General features: G+C 36.0%; 1 protein-coding gene across 10 annotated transcripts in view; it reads right to left on the bottom strand.

The window, feature by feature from the left end:
* Nucleotides 1-3,046: 3,046 nt before the first annotated feature.
* STX17 (syntaxin 17) overlaps nt 3,047-16,239 on the bottom strand; it is a 52,695-nt gene continuing 39,502 nt past the window's right edge. For 9 of the 10 annotated variants that reach the window (XM_023534266.1, XM_011366264.2, XM_011366259.2 and 6 more), the window contains 2 exons: nt 9,682-9,768; nt 3,047-8,956 (listed from right to left, as the gene is read on the bottom strand). In XM_023534266.1, coding sequence (XP_023390034.1) covers nt 8,717-8,956; nt 9,682-9,768 — 327 coding nt within the window. In that variant the 3' untranslated portion in view covers nt 3,047-8,716. The remainder of the gene's footprint in view (nt 8,957-9,681; nt 9,769-16,239) is intronic. The other variant, XM_011366260.2, reaches the window with a different exon arrangement.

The raw sequence follows: 16,239 nt of genomic DNA, 5'->3' as shown, positions 1-16,239 counted from the left end.
GCACAAAAAGAGCTATATTTTCTTAAATACATCAGGCTCCTTCCCTCCAGGAGAATTATAGTAATAGAGGCTGTCACTGTTCTTAGTAGCTTACTGTATAGCAAAGTATTGTTAGGTATCGTTGCCCTAATTTTTCTCTCCCAATTCTGGGCCATTCAGGTAAAAGATCATGTACTCGCCTATCTGTGCTGTGTCTCGTGTATTTTCCTTACTGGGATGGATGCCAGGGAGGAAGCTATATGTTCACTCTCTTGATCTAGGTGTAAACTTGCCTAGGTAGGATCAGATCAATCTTGGAAGCCTGATACTATGTTTTCTTGCCATAACCACTGCCCAAAAGGGGGAACAATTGAGCATTCCTAGCTATGCATATAGTGAAGGGAGTAGAACAGGGCATCTATTCTGACTTAACAGTTCTTTGCAATTCACAATTACCCCTATCTTCATAATACGCATGACTTCCTGATTTAAAACACTGTTGAATTGTTCATTTCAGAAATTTTCTAGGATTAGAAGGAAAATTCCCTGGTCTGTGGCTTCTGGACTCCAATGTTACCTCTTAAATCTTAGGCTTTTGCTCATGCTCAGTGTTTTGGTACATTTTCTGTTTCCTGGTTCCTCAAAGATTCATAGTAGTATTTTACAATCACATCTACAAGGTCCCATTAACCTTAGGATATATATATTTTTTTTATTTGAGCCTAGAAACAAATTATTTTAAAACACAGATGCTTTTGGGGGGGGGTAACTTCACACTAATTTTCACTGCACTTATATATAACTAGGGTGATCATGTAAATTTTTCATGCAGACCAGGACATTTAAGAGTGAAAGGGAACATTAGTAATAATTTCACCAGCACAACAGATGTAAATCAAAACTGTTCCAGACAAACTGGGATGTATGATCACTCTATTCCTAACTGGATTTTATATAGTTTCATATTTGAATATTCTTAATAGATATGAAAAATATATATTTTCTACCAGGCATCAATCATCATTATACCACCTTCTTAATAATTAAGCCTTTTTAAAAAGTAATTTTAAGAATTCATCTTTATCAAGTCTTCACTCATTTTAGGCATCTCCCCCTAACAATATTCTTGTAGGTAAATGATACTTTTTCAATAATGTGCCTTTCCTTTAAACTTCAGGAAAAAATAATAGTAGTATTAATTGCAACAATAACAGTAGCAATTAACATTTGTGCATTTACTATAAGCCAGCCTCCATTCTAGACACTTAACAGGTATTAATTTTTTTAATCTTCATGACCACCCTGTAAGATAGGCAAGGTATCAATGGGTGTGTGTGTGATGGGGGTGGAGGGGTGTGAGGAGGTGGGGGGGAGTGAGGGGGAATTCAAGGTAGAGAAGGCTAAGGAAGCCCTGAATTGTTTGCCCTCACCTTAACCAAGATAAGAGGCAGTCATTTGTTATAAACAATAAAATCTAGAAAGGAAAGGCTGGGAACTAACATCTACAGAGAATTAGCAAGTACTCAGCACTTTCTTTTCATTCCTATCAAATCACTAAGCTGTTTAGTGGAATAAGTACATGAACCTGAGTATTAGAGACCTTGGTTCAAATCCTGTCAAATGCCTTTTAACTTCAGCCCTGCCCTTCCCTAATTCCAATCTCTGCTTGCCTGACAAGGCAATTAAATTCCTGCTGCTGCTCTGTTTCAATATTAGGCTATCAGATTATAAATCCAATGTGGGTCCTTATTATTGTGACCACTCCAATCCTATGGTAAGACAGAAAGAAGGTAAACCCAATTTTCTCAAACCATTTGTTTCAGTGATTTAGGTCCTATATCCTCTCTCTCCCAAGTCAAGACTTTTAATTGGAAAGAGATAGAAACATGTTTACCTCCAAATTCTGAAATTTTCAGTTCATGACTTCCAAGTCCTAGAGATGTTTTCCTGATTTCCTCTGTTGCATTCATTCCTATGTTATAGTGAATACTGAGCAAAGGTTTGATGTCTTAGAAAGCTTTTTCACATTTCAATACATACCCCTGAAAGACAGCAGAACACACACATTATTCATGTCATCTGGGATTCACTGACAGGAGTGTAGTTTCTTTCCCCCTTCTTATCACTGTACTTCATACCATGAAGTACTCAGAGAAGTAGATAATATGGTCCCTTCCCTAAAAGAAGCTACAATCTAATTGAGGATACCACATAGCTGCAAATGAAATGATTTTATACTTATGAAGTTGTAAATCATTACAGAATTACCCTTTAGTCAAAATGGGAACTGCTGAATGACAGTGGTCAAGAAATATTTGTGTAGAGATGGAAAACTGAACCACGAAGGTTTTGGACACTAAGAGGTAAATTTCATGACTATTTTCTCAGTGGGTTTTAAATAAATATTTATGGAATGAATAGCAGGACAGGAAGAAAGCAGGCATTCAATATTAAGCAGAAGACCTCACAGCAGAGAGGCAAGAAAGCACAAATCATTTCTTATGTGTGAGAAAGGAAAGCAAATGCGCCAAATACACCAAAAAGCCAGGGAAATGTGAAGTTTATTTCTAACTTCCCTAGCAACAAAGGCAAAACGAAGAACTCAAGAAGGTTATAGCAGTTTTATCTGATACAAAGCATTATACTGATTCCTTTACACACACTCACACACTCTCTGTATTTCCATCTGACCAGCTTCGTCACTCACATTTAATTCCTTGGTTTTCTCTAAGCACACTATGCTCTTTCATGCCCTTTGAACACGCAATTCCTCTGCCACTTGAAAGCCCACAACCCTATCTTCAGTGAGGCATATTCTGCTTCAGGGTGCTGCTCAAATGGTACGTGTTCTACAAAGCCTTCCCCTACTTTTTCAGGCAGAGCTAGTCACTCCATTCTCCATGCCCTCACATTACTTTCTTCATTCCTCTTTTAGGATACTTATGTTTACTGCCATTTTGCTTTAGGCATCTTAATTCATTAGCCTGAATGGTTTACAAAGGTAGATGATATAGGTTTAATATTTTTCTATGTATGATCCAATATACAACAGGCATTCAGTTAAATATTTGTTGAATGAGTGAATTTATTGTAGGTTTTCTTATATATGCACCACTCACAACATAATAAACAAATTCAGTAAGCTTTACAGAATTTGTAGAAATTCTGTTAGGCCTTTTCTTGTGCTGACCCTTGCTAATACCAAGGGTTTAATAATGGAAAATAGCTTTAGGGGGTTTAATTAATGAAACCCAGATAAATCTTTTTAGTGATTAACCTTAATACAAGAAAATCTCAAGTACTTGAGAAATGTATGGATAACATATACTAATGTTTTTCTCAATTATTTGTTAAGTTTCTCACTGGAGCTGGACAATGGTCCATTCAAAGCTGGAGTATCTATACTGCTGAAGAAAAATCCTCACGCTTTGGCTATCAGATGCACAGAAGACATGACTGACATTGATTTGGAGGTTAAGATATTGAATATAATATTTTTCTGGGGAGAGAAGAGGTTTCTTTTCCTTAGGAAACTTTTAGGCTTGTTCAAGAACTTAAAACAAATCTCAGCTCTGACTAGTATTGTAAAATGTTATATTACAGAAATTATTTTAGTATGTAAAAATGTAAACTTAGCATATTGCCAGTTTGTACCTTTGCCATAGAAAAACCTAAAATCATTTTTATGGAATGTCTGATTTTTAGTGGCATTGTCAGATGATGAGTAGTGAATCTGAAGTGGTAAATCTGGGGCCAAAATATGGAAGGTTGTGAATGCCAACCTTAGGGGTTTGAACTTTGTCAGGTATTCAATGGGAGACACTGAAAATATTTCAGCAGAAAAATGAAAGCCAGACCTGGTTCTTATTCTTGTGGCAGTGATGTGAGGAATGGCTTAGTCAGGGAAGATGAGGTAGGGGGTATGAGGCGATAAAGTCTTTTACTATCGTGATGGCCATGAATCTATTTAGAAATTTATGCCACTGCAATTCAAAGTAGAACTGACAGGACTCAGGTGAGAGGCCAGATATAAAAAATGGTTGGAGAATCCCTGGCTGGAATGGGAGAAGAAAGCCACTCCTGAGAAAAAACTTACTACAGGCAACAAAGTCAAAACTAGAACTCTGATCTCCTGATTCTCCTCTATTTCTCTTTCTACTATAGTTGTTGCCTGATTTAGAATGTTAAAGCCAGTCTGAAAAACAAACAAACAAAAAAATGACCTCAGCAGGCAACTTGATATGGCATAACAAAAACTCAGTTAAATGACTTTGAGGCTTTTTTTTTTTTTTTCTGTAGACATGGTTATATTTCTAGCTTTTGTGCTAACTAACTTTGATCTTGGGCAAATCATTTGCCTTTGACACCTTTTTCACTTTTCTTTCAATTTATTTCTTTTGTTAATATTGCACATATGTATTGCTTTTCTCCCACAGTAAATAATTCTTAGATGTGGATATTTTATCACCAATAGTTTATAATACCCAAGAAGTTTCTCTGTCGAATGTGTCAAATTAATATAGTGAGAACCACATATTAGGAACAAAATGAAGTGTTAATAAAAATACACACAGAACTGGAACTGTTTACATTCATTTAGGCTATCAGGAAAGCATCCTACCTTTTATTAGGCCTCTGACTACTTATGAACATTGTCTAACATTCATAAGTACCTGAAAGCACATCCCCATTATACTTTATTACAAGAGAAAAAAATGTCCTACTTCATCATTCCTCCCAAAGATTTCATACAGCAGCAGTGAAGAGCAAGAGGGACCCCCTAAGACAGACCTTTTAAAGTTAACATAAAGTACGGCTTGGTTTGTTTTCTGTATTTTCACTGGAGAAAATATATATTATGTATTTATATTTTAGGTTTACCTCAACCTTTTGTGTTTGATATTACAATTATCCAGTCCTTATTCCTGTGCAAACTACTTAATGGCACTTATGGGCAGGCAGGCAGCCCACAGAAGGTTACTCGTAGTATTCTCCCTTTACAGCGCTCAGCATCAGTATAACCTAAACGTTCTTGCTCCAACAACTCTGGCCAGCGTACCCCCTTTCTGAGCATCCTTAGGTTACTGGCTCCAGCATAGGTGGGTAGGAGAGCTAAGGCAGCAAAAGAAAAACAAAACTGAGGAAGGAACAGAGGAGAGGTCACAATGACAGAGTAATAAACACTGAGATGGCTTTCTTATATGGTTTGCAAAATATCTTTGGAGGCAATTCCAAAAAAAAGTTTCAAAAATGTTCTAAGTAATACTAGTGTCACTACAGTAAGCACATGGCTTCCTATGAGTACCATTTTAAATGATAATACTATCAGTTATTTGATTCTGAGTTATGATAGATTTGTCTTAGACAATATTACTTTAAGAAAATTTGTTAGATGTGTGGGTGGGCTAGAAACACTTTTAATTTTATAGTCCAAAGACCAAATTCAGCACTATGTATTTCTGCACTAGCTACCATTAAACACTTTGAGGCTGCTTTGAGATTTTTTTTTAATAAAAGTAAAATGGCACATATAATTTCAAAGTAACTCTGCCTTACAAAATACATGGGTGTTGGGTGAAAGAGAATGAATAGCCCACCTCAATTTCGTATACAGAAGCAGCACATTATGAGACTAACAGGAAATTTTTGTAGTTCAACAGGCCCAATTAACCTCTATTTGTAAATCATTTAAATTCTCTCAGAGACTCGTTTTCCTTACCTATTAAATGCCTAGTGAAGTGCCTAGCAAACATAAGATATTCAATGAATATCAGTTCTCCAATGAGGGAGTTTTTGTTTTTTTTGTTTTGTCAAACTAAGGGTCTCAACCAATCAGTAGATTATGAAATCAATTTAGTATGTTGCAACCAGCATATTTTAAAAACAATAAAAAAAAATCAGAGTGCACCACACATAACGTAAGTATTGTTCTATTATGCATATGCTGAGTTTTGATATAAGTGCATTTTTTACGTGGGTTATAACCAAAAAGTTTCACTCTGCCCTACAAAGAAATTATCAGATTATATCAAAAAAGCTTTTAGGAGTGTTGCCTTTATTTAAATGAACCTCTATAAATTTTAAGAACTTAAAGTGTTCCTCACCTTTTAACTTATTGCAGTAAAAATAAGATATGAATCATAGAGAAGATTTAACCTAATACTGTAGGACATTAAATTCAATTTTAAGATTGATTTCTGTGTCATACTAATTTATACTTCTTATACTTTGTATTTTGTAGGTATATGATTTATAGTTGATTAAACACTTCTAGAAACTTCTACAAAAAGTTGGCTATTAGGTTCTAATATTGGAAAATTAGATACAATTTCTAAATAATTTTAAATTATAAAACTTTTTAAAAGGACTGTAACTTGTCTAATCATGAGGAATGCTGGAGTGATATTCCAATCTTGATGAGTAGTAAACACTAAAGGCCTATATGAACACATACACTGGTGTCTCACACTGGCTCAGTAAAAATGAGAGATCTCAAAACAAAACATGAGCTTCAATTATAGGCCTCCTCTTTCCTTCAGGTCCTAATATAAAACCAGTCCAACAGTATAAGAAGTTCCTAGTTAAATTAAGATTATGGGTTAAAAAGGATAGTCAATTTTGAGTTGGTAGAACGGGAATAAAATGTAGTAATAAAGACTGGGCCACGTTTAAGGGTAGAATACTACAAGTTACAGAATTCAATGATACAGTTGAATTTTAACGTAACTATATCTTAAATTTATTATTTTAGCTGACCAGGCCAGATTGGTCATTATTAGAACCGCCTGTGGGACTAAAGTGTAGAAATCTTGTTTTTTTAAATATGTGCCCATTCTGGTTTGAACACCCTACGTTAAAGGGACTATAAAGGTCAGGGAAAAAAAAAAAAAGGTGGAGTTCAAAAGTAATTATCCCAATTTTATAATATCCAATATCAAATACTGGATCAGAATCTGACACATATTCAAAGTACTTCCTTCTTGATATTACATTAAAGATGCAAGTCAGTAAGTAGCAATACAGTACTTGATATTTTCTAGTTATTTAGTGACAATAAAAATGGTGCTTTTTCTCTTTGGAATTTATTGGTGAGAGTCAAAAAGTATGAAAGTGAAAGGTCTCTTTAGATTAGACACAGAAGTAAAAGGTAGCAATCAATAAAAGTTATTAAGAGTAAACAGCATGAGAGAAGTGATAAACCCTTCAACTGCCTTCAAGTGATAAACCCCTAAATCTGTTTGACTCCTGAGCAGAGAAAGCTCACACCTTTGGTGTAGGCACCCATTCCTCTGTCCTCAGAGAAGGGTAAAGAGTAAGGCAAAAGGTGGTTCCTTCCTAAATCAAATGAGTTGGGGGCAGAGGATAAGGCTACCTGTAATATTAATCTTTTTTTCCTAAATTTAAAACCATTTGCTATTTGAGACAAATATTGGGTTGGGCTGGGCCAGGCCAGGCCAGGCCAGGCCAGGCAATGCTTGCTGTCAATGTCAGGTGTTGGGATTAGCACCACAAATCCTTCATCAAGACTGAGTCTTGGCACCAAGCTGTGTCCATCATCATCTTGAATTGAGAAAAGGCAAGCATGAATGCCATTCTTAGAAAGAAATAGCAGCTGTGAAAAGCGAAGGAAAGCACAGGATAGCAAAGCCTTGGGGAAAGGGTGGTGGTAACAGAAGTGAAATAGAAAGCTAGTTCTTAGCTTCACCAAGGGCTGGCTGAAATGACTTTGGGTCAGAGATTCCCTGTGTGGCAGGTATATCAGCCCCTTGAAATTAGAAGATGCCCCCTATCCCCGCTTATTTTTTTAGCTCAAACTTAACAATGTTGGAAATATTTGGAGATTTCTCTCTCTCTCTCTCCTACAGGTTAGAGGAAAAGATGAACAGAGATGGGAGACAATATAAAAAAAAATAAAGATTATGGGAAAATCCCTTGTTATATATGGGTAGAATTTACTCCACAAGTCAAAGAACTTTTCAAAATGACAAAGGAAAGAAGGCAGAGGGTACTGAGTCTTTGAGGTGTTAAGAAGCAGGCTGATAGAGCAAGCTTAGTGACTGGCTTAATAATATTGTCTCCTACCACTTGAGATTCTGTCTTTATCTAAAAAGAGGCAGAAGGAAGAGTTCAGAGAAGGAACAGTGTCACATATTACTATATTTGAAAGAGAAGTTAGCCTTTCTTTCCATTTACTTACACTATTAGTCTCCCTCACCAGAAAATATAATTGGACCAAACTGCAATAGGGTTCATCAAATGGATCATTATGTAGTTCACCTGTGCCCCTCTCTAGATCCTGACTTCCCTATTTGATAAGAAAGGCTCTTGAACTCCCATTCTTTTCTTTCCTAACAGGCCTAAATAATCTCCCATATTTAGGAGACAAATAAGCACATTTATATATGCTTATTAGCCTTAGGGTCTCCACACATCTCATGTCCTTATTAAAGTTATAGATTCAGTTTTCACATTTCCAGGCAGAAAATCTGCTCCCTGGCAGTCTTTAAACTTTACCTGCAAATATTATACACCCTCAGCCCAGGCCCCTTCATCTCTAACACCTCCATTAACACCCCAGCAAACAACAAAATATATCTACTTATCACAGTTCAATCCCACTTAAACATCTATAGCCATTATCTTGATAAAATCATGTTTCTAAAGTTGAGTGTCCAACAGCAGCAAAAGTCCTCATTAGGATAGATAAGTTGGTGCCAATAATACTGAAGTTTGGTTTTTAACTGCATTTTTTGTCATTTTGGCTGAGAAGATCTGGACAGCTGGAAGTGAGCTTCTCCATCATTTTCTGTTTCTTTCTTTGTATCAATTTTCCACCTGTGAAGCCCAACACCCCACCACCAAGTGCAGCTGCAATTCCTGCCACTTTGAAGCCTGCAAGGAGGCCAATCGGACCCCCCACCACTCCTCCGATGAGTGCACCTGCCACAGGCAGAGCTGCCAGCTTGTATTTTGCAGCCTGCAAAAAAAAAAAAATTCAATTTAGAAATTGAGTTGAGAATATCTGCCTGCGGTGATGTGCATTTTCCTCCCATTACTCCTGGCAATGCCTCTTTAACTCTTGGTACATAATTAACCTTAGAGATTGTATTGAGGGAAGGGAGGGTAGAGAGAAAGTATTCCACAGGTACTACAATTGCTCCAGATCTCAAAACTAAAAGAAATGGGCTACAAAGAATGAACTTCTACAAATTGATTTTACTTGCTAAACAATCAATCCACTAGCCTAGCTGGCTTAAACAGTTTCGGTGGCCACAGATATCCCTGAAGCTTTTATGTTGCACAGAAGATTATTCCATGGGGTTAAAAGCAACATTCTATGGAAAATAGATGGTCCCACTCCACACATGCTATCACATCTTTAGACTTTTGCCTCTACTAGATTCTGGCAACTCTCTCTACTCCTCTCCCTGAACCTCTGCAAATATTCCCTTGTAACGCCAAATGCCTTATGGTGAGGCCTCGGTTTATTCTCTTTGAAAAAATTTCTCTCCCCATAGAATAAACCTTAGAGTAGAATATTACAAAAGCCATTGATTTCTTGCACTACCTATGTGTCACTTCTTCCTTATTTCCTTAATTGCTGGTTCCCTCAACATTAAAGAGAACAGATCAATTGGGTTAATACTACAGATTCCTGGGAGCCAGAGTACCATTGATTTGTCAGCAGGAGCAGAATCTCACCTTCCCCAAGTTTTTGGTTCCCTCTTCAACATTCACAGCAGCACTGTTGACATGGTCTTCAATGCTGTCAATCTTCTCCTGCTGAGACTAGATGCAAAGGAATTATGAGTGAGCGATCCTACTGGGGAGCAGCAGAGAGCCAATACACACTATTTTAATTCCTGTAATCAGGGCCCATGTACTGCAGTCTTGCAGTCTTAATAGCAGTTCATTAATAGCATCTGATAAACCATGTCGTAAGTACAAATTCACTTCCATGAAAAAAACAGGGTGATTTAATTATTAGGTAATAAAACGGTGACATCTTTATAGGAAAAAACATCTCACAGTAAAATTCATTCAAACATGCAAACATATTATTCTCCAAGTGAAACTAATTTCTAGGAGAAAAAAAAATCCAAAGAAGGATTTACATGTCATGTTGGGTTTGATGGAAAAAAACAAAATCAAACAAAAAAAACCTCCCAAATGTCTCTCATTTGAAGATTCAGTTCAAAACAGGCAAATTTACCCTTAGGAGTAAAACACTCTTGATCCAATATGTAAAAATTATTATGTTTTAGGAATAAGAATACAATATGATTTGGCCTGCCATGAAATCTTTCCACTTGTGATATGCAGCTGGGAGCAGAGCATGAATTTACTGTCCTGTGTTTTACATCTATACAACTTTAATTCATTTTAAAATCATGACAAGTTAAAATGTTTCAGATCAAATATATTAATAAATCATTCTATAAAAAATGGCAACACCTGCAGTGACACAACAGAAATTATGACTCATGGAATCTCTGTATAGAAGGAATGCTTAGGTCACTGAGAACAATTTTCCCCTCAGATGTGTGAGGCCCACTATAACATTTCTGACAAGTGGTTACTGAACCTCTGCTCATACACCTCCAGTGACAGGAACTCATTACTTGCCAAGGAATGCATTCCCATCTTCAAATCAATTTAATTTAGACAGACTTTACATACAATAATATGCACGCATTTTAAGGATATAGTATGATGAACTCTGACAAATATACAAACCCATGTAACCGCCATCATATCAGTACATAGACTATTTAGTTTTTGTTTTTGTTTTTTAATTCACAGGAAAAAGGGAATCCCTCTTTGATTCCGGCTAAATGCCAACTTCTACAATGATTGTGAAATAATTCAACTTTAATCCTGAAGTATTTTATTGTCCTTATATAACGGGCCTCTCCACTTTTACTGAAGTAGATATAATGAACACACTTCGAATTCCAATCATTTCATTTGAGAGCATGAAACCCAAACAATACAGCTCATTTTTCCCCTACAATTGCTTGTTCCTATCAGCATTATTGACATTTCTTCCTTCCTCATATACCAAGTATGTACCTTTTCGCTGTTAGACCTTTCAGGGTATCTATTCATTCTTATATTTTCCATCACTCCTTTGACATCTCTAACATGATCTCTAAGAAAGTCCTTTATCAGTTTCCCTTCTAACATCTCTGTCAGAAACATACAATAGTGATCCTCACACTTTGAGTATGCACCAGAATCAATTGGAGGACATCTCAAAACACAGATTGCTGAGTCCCACTCCCAGAATTTCTGATTAGTAGGCTTGGGTTGGGGCTTGAGAATCTGCATTTCTAATGAGTTTCCAGGTGATGCTGATGCTGCATGATTCTCACACTTTACAAACCAATAATATACATACATGCTAGGATTAGGGGCACGACCTTTGGGCAGTTTTCCTGTGTTCAAATCTTACAACAATCACTATGCTCGTGGACAGATTACACAAACTCTCTAGGTGTCAGTATTCTCATCTCTCAAGTGAGGCTAATGATACTTCTATTTCACAGAGTTAAAGGAAGAATAAAATAAGATAGTGTCTGTAGAGTATAAGGGGAAAAATAGAAAATGTCATCCTGATTCTCCCAAAAAAGCTTAACTCTCATCTTTTCTATCAAAAAACATATTAAATTTGTTCCTATGATGCTAAAAAATTCTAGAGCACTAAAACATTAGCTCTCTTCTAGCATTCATTCACTCAATTTTTATTTTCTTTGGACAATAAAACTTCTTTAATGTTAGCTTTCTTTTTCCAGCCCATAGGAGCATAAGTGCCTGAACTTGTTTGGAATTCTGACATCCTACCACTGTTTCTATTCAGGATATCCCCAACACTTTCCATTCTTGCCTGAAAGTCTACGGTAGCAGATAAATCACAGGTGTAAAACTCTTATCATCAACCTCCATATTGTGATGAGTTGAGGGGTAAAGAGAAAATAGCCAACATGTCTCCTTTATCTTAGTCCCAAACTAATTCAATAGAGATGACAGAGCCTACCATGATTATTGCCATTTCTAACCCTAAGTGTGATCTCAAGGCCTCAGGGAAATATTCTTTAATGCTCCTTCCAAAAAGGTTGGATACTGCAGCTCTATGAGTTTTTTTTAATAAAGTACAACTTAAAAAGTTTTATTTTAGGTTTTTTTTCCACAAAAAAATCCTTTAGAACAACTGGAGAAAGGACCACAAGACAAAACGAAGCCTGAGATTACTGATTATTTGAACTGTAATAATGCTCCCCATCACTGCAATCGCTAGTACTTAATGAGGCCTGTCTCATCCCGAAGAGTAGCCCACACCTGTAAGTACTTATTCACTGACATAAGGAAGCTTGCTTAAATATGGGCATGGACATAAGACAGAGGGCAGACCAACTGCTATCCTGGGATCAAAACTCATCCCTCAGTTGTGAAGATCTGTCTTCTTCCACAGTTTTGCTTGGTTTGAATCCCAAACTTTACCCATATCTTCAAATTCTGCTTCTTGAGTAAGGAGGACTAAATGATAAAAATTAGAGTTAGGCAGGAAACTGGTTTCTGAGTTGTCAAACACTGTCTATAGAATGACCAACTAGACTCCATTCAGAGCTTAATCTGGTCACCAGTTGTGCACTGTGTCCTTGGCTCTTTAAGTTGGGTCAAATCATCCATACATGACTTTACCCCAGTATAGAAAACCAAGCCCCTAACAATAATGATGGCTTAGGAACCTCCTCACCTCTATCTATCCCTTCTTGCTTCTGATTTGCTTATGTTTGCTCTCATCTGTCTGGACCTCCCACATCTGATAATCTTCAAACTCTCTTCCTGACATTATGTACATTGGCACCTCATATATGTTTAATATTAAATTAAACCATTTATGAGAGTCACTGTGGTGTTCCTCAAACTAGAGTAATGCATAGACTCTACCTATTTAGAGGAAAAAAATTCTCAAAAGACTCTAAGAATATGTCTATGGATTTGATTTTAAGAAACAATGAATATGTCCTGTATCTGCTTGAAACAAACAAACGAAAAACTGAATCTTAATTGCAGTGAAGAAAGTATGATTTATTAAGTTAATATTTATCAAGTAGAATGCAATTTGGGCATTTGAAATCAAAATTAATGAAAAAATTGTTTTTCCCTTGAATGCTTGTTGTGGACAATTACAGGCCTAGCATCCTCTATATCATGCAATACTAATATATTCAACAAATGTATTCCCAAATCCATTTGCATCAATAAAAATGCTCTCTCTTGAAGAGTCTTGCTAGTAGTTGCACGGTTTTATTAACATTCTTAAAAAGCTACAGGTTTCTTGAAGAAGTTAATGCCAAAATGCCACGTAATTTCCTTTATTCTTGACTCTAAATTCCAGCCAGCTTTCAAGGCTAGCTCTACTCTTAGATCTTGACTTATCCAGATAACATTGAGCTATCCTGGCTCTGGACTCCAAGGTATGTAATCTCTACTCCTTAATTATATGCAATCACATACACAGAGAACTCCAGAAACAAACATGCAAACACTTTGATATACAGGCAGAACACAGGGTTATATTGACCTAGAATAGGAAATAAACACAGTAGGTAAGTAGGATCTTGGCATCATGGGATTCAGCAATATGAAAGGGACTGTAGGAACTATATATAGTACTATAACATCTAAAGGTAATGTTGGTGACAAAAGTACAATTTTAGACAAGGAGCCAAAGAGAGAATCAAATAAGGGAGGGGCAAAAGCAGGAACGCAGCTGGGGTCAGTAGAAGAGAGGAGATGGAAAATAATAGACATTATCTTATTTAGTCCTCCCATCTCTTTTAAAAAGTTCTTTGTTGTCAAATAACATCCTGAAGGTCACATAGGTAGTAAATAGAAGAATCTGATCTAATCCATCATAACCCAGTTTTTGTGCACTGTGTCCTTTTGCACTGCATCCAGAGTAAAACTGGATTTAAAAAGCCATGGAGAATAAGGCAAAAGGTAGAAACAAAAATGGACCTACAGTAAGGGTGGCATGCTATTGAGCAACAAACTGGCGCAGAGTTTTTAAAATTCTTGATTAGACATAGGGCTGGTCTCATGTCTAGAGGAAAGAGGGCACTTGAGCAATACAGGTTGAAGAAAAATGAAGCAGGATACCTAATAGATATTAATTTATTAATATATACTGGAACACACCTGGATCTCTCAATAGCTATGAAGGTTCTCTTTTATTTGTGGTAAAAATATATATAACATAAAATTTACAATTTTAACCATTTTTAGGTATACGATTCAGTGGCATTAAGTACATTCACAATCTTGTGCAACTGTCACGACTATCCTACAGGTTCTTTTTAATACTATTATCTATTCTACTTTGAGCTTAGCACAGTATTACACACATAGAAAAGTGCTCCATAAATAAATGGTTAATTTGCCTAGATACTATCATGTCCATGTGATGATAATGAGAGGATGTGGTCACTCTGGTTATGCTCCCAAGTCATTTGGTGCCTAAATAGAGCTTCTGTGAGTCCTTGACCATGTGGTCATGAGAACTCAGTCACCCTAGGAACAGTAATCAGGGGTTCTTCTTTGAGCTTTTGCCTAATAACATTCTGTCTCATGTCCTTATACATATTATAAATAGAACATTTGAGTACAACTATGGCTATAGCCAAAATCTTCCTACACAAACCCTCCTTACATTAGGGGTTAGGACCTGCTTACATAACCTAATCAGATATAAAACTGTCAAATGGCCACAAACCCTTAATTTTTCTTTCATGTGCCTATCCTATGGGAAGGGAATGTATTTGTCTTGAATGAGAAGAACTCTGTACATGCTCAGTTTGTTTTTTAAATCAACTTTATTGAAAAATAATTTATATACATTATAATATCAATGATTTGACAAATGTATATATTTGTGTAATCATATATGTATAGATTTTACAAACTGCATTAGATCAGAGATTATAAGTTACAATAACTGAATAAATCTTGATTCTAAAAATAAACATTTTGGGGTTCTTGTATCATTTCCTTTTATATGAAAATATATTAATTGATTGTATAGATTCCTAATGCAGAAACTTTAAACATTTTGCTTTTTCTAACTTAGAAGCATTGAAAAAGGAAAATGCTTTAAATGATTTACTATATTCAATGTAGGCATTAAATTTCAAGAAAAAATCCACAAACTAGAAAACAAGCAGAGTACAGGAGTGGTACTGAAAAGCCCAGAAATCATATTATAGAAGGAGCACATTAGAGAATCAGGAGTTTTTAAGAGTACAAAATATGCTGAGGTGGGGTAGTGTGAGGAAGGATAATGTTGGTTTTAAAAAGTTGACAAACTTTTATATGGAAAAGAGACAATGTTTGTTCAGTAAATGATTTCAGAGGGAAGTTATTATAGGGCAGAGTTTACTTTACATAAGGAAGAACTTCTAAGAGTTAGAGCTTCAAAATGGAATGGTTGAAGTATGAAGTATCCCTGCACTGTAATTGTTCGAAAAGAAGCAAAAGACTATCTATTTGAGAAGTTGGGTCAAGAGTAGAAGGATTCGGATAGTTGGTTTCTTAAGTCCCTTCCAATTCCAACTCTGTGATCTAGGAATTTCTTATAATTTAAAGCCAGATGTCAGAAGACGTATAACCCCAAATCATGGTTTAATCAAGAAGAACTAAACCTAGCTAGAAGTATAAGCAGAAACAGGCTTGCACAAGTATGTACATACATATATACACACACAAACTCATACATCCAACCTTCCCATAATTTTAGGGAAGGAAAAATAAAAATAATTTAGAAAAATAACAACAAAAAAATCTATTCTATCTTTCTCATCAAATCTACTTTATGTTCCTTAATCTTTGTTAACAGTATCACTGGCTACCTAATTATGTAGAAAAAAGCTTTCATGTTTTTTATCTTTGACTTTTCCATATTCCTCCAAAATCTATTAAGTCTACCCCAGAAATACTTCTCAGCTGTCCTTTACCTTTATATAGCACTCCCCTGTTGTCCTCAGGGGATATCTTACAAGACCCCCAGTGGATGCCTGAAACTGTAGATAGTACCGAATGCTAAGTATTTTTTCCTATACATACCTGCACTTTATGGCTTCTCTTTGGCATATCTGAATTGCCATCATCACTACTTTGTGCTCTGGAGCCATTTTAAAGTAAAATAAGGGTTACCTGAACATAAGCACTGCAATACCTTGATAGTTGATCTGATAAACC

The sequence above is a fragment of the Pteropus vampyrus genome, unplaced genomic scaffold (genome assembly GCF_000151845.1).
Source record: "Pteropus vampyrus isolate Shadow unplaced genomic scaffold, Pvam_2.0 Scaffold123, whole genome shotgun sequence".
NCBI classification, from domain to species: domain Eukaryota; kingdom Metazoa; phylum Chordata; class Mammalia; order Chiroptera; family Pteropodidae; genus Pteropus; species Pteropus vampyrus.
This window is presented reverse-complemented; position numbering and strand designations above follow the sequence as displayed.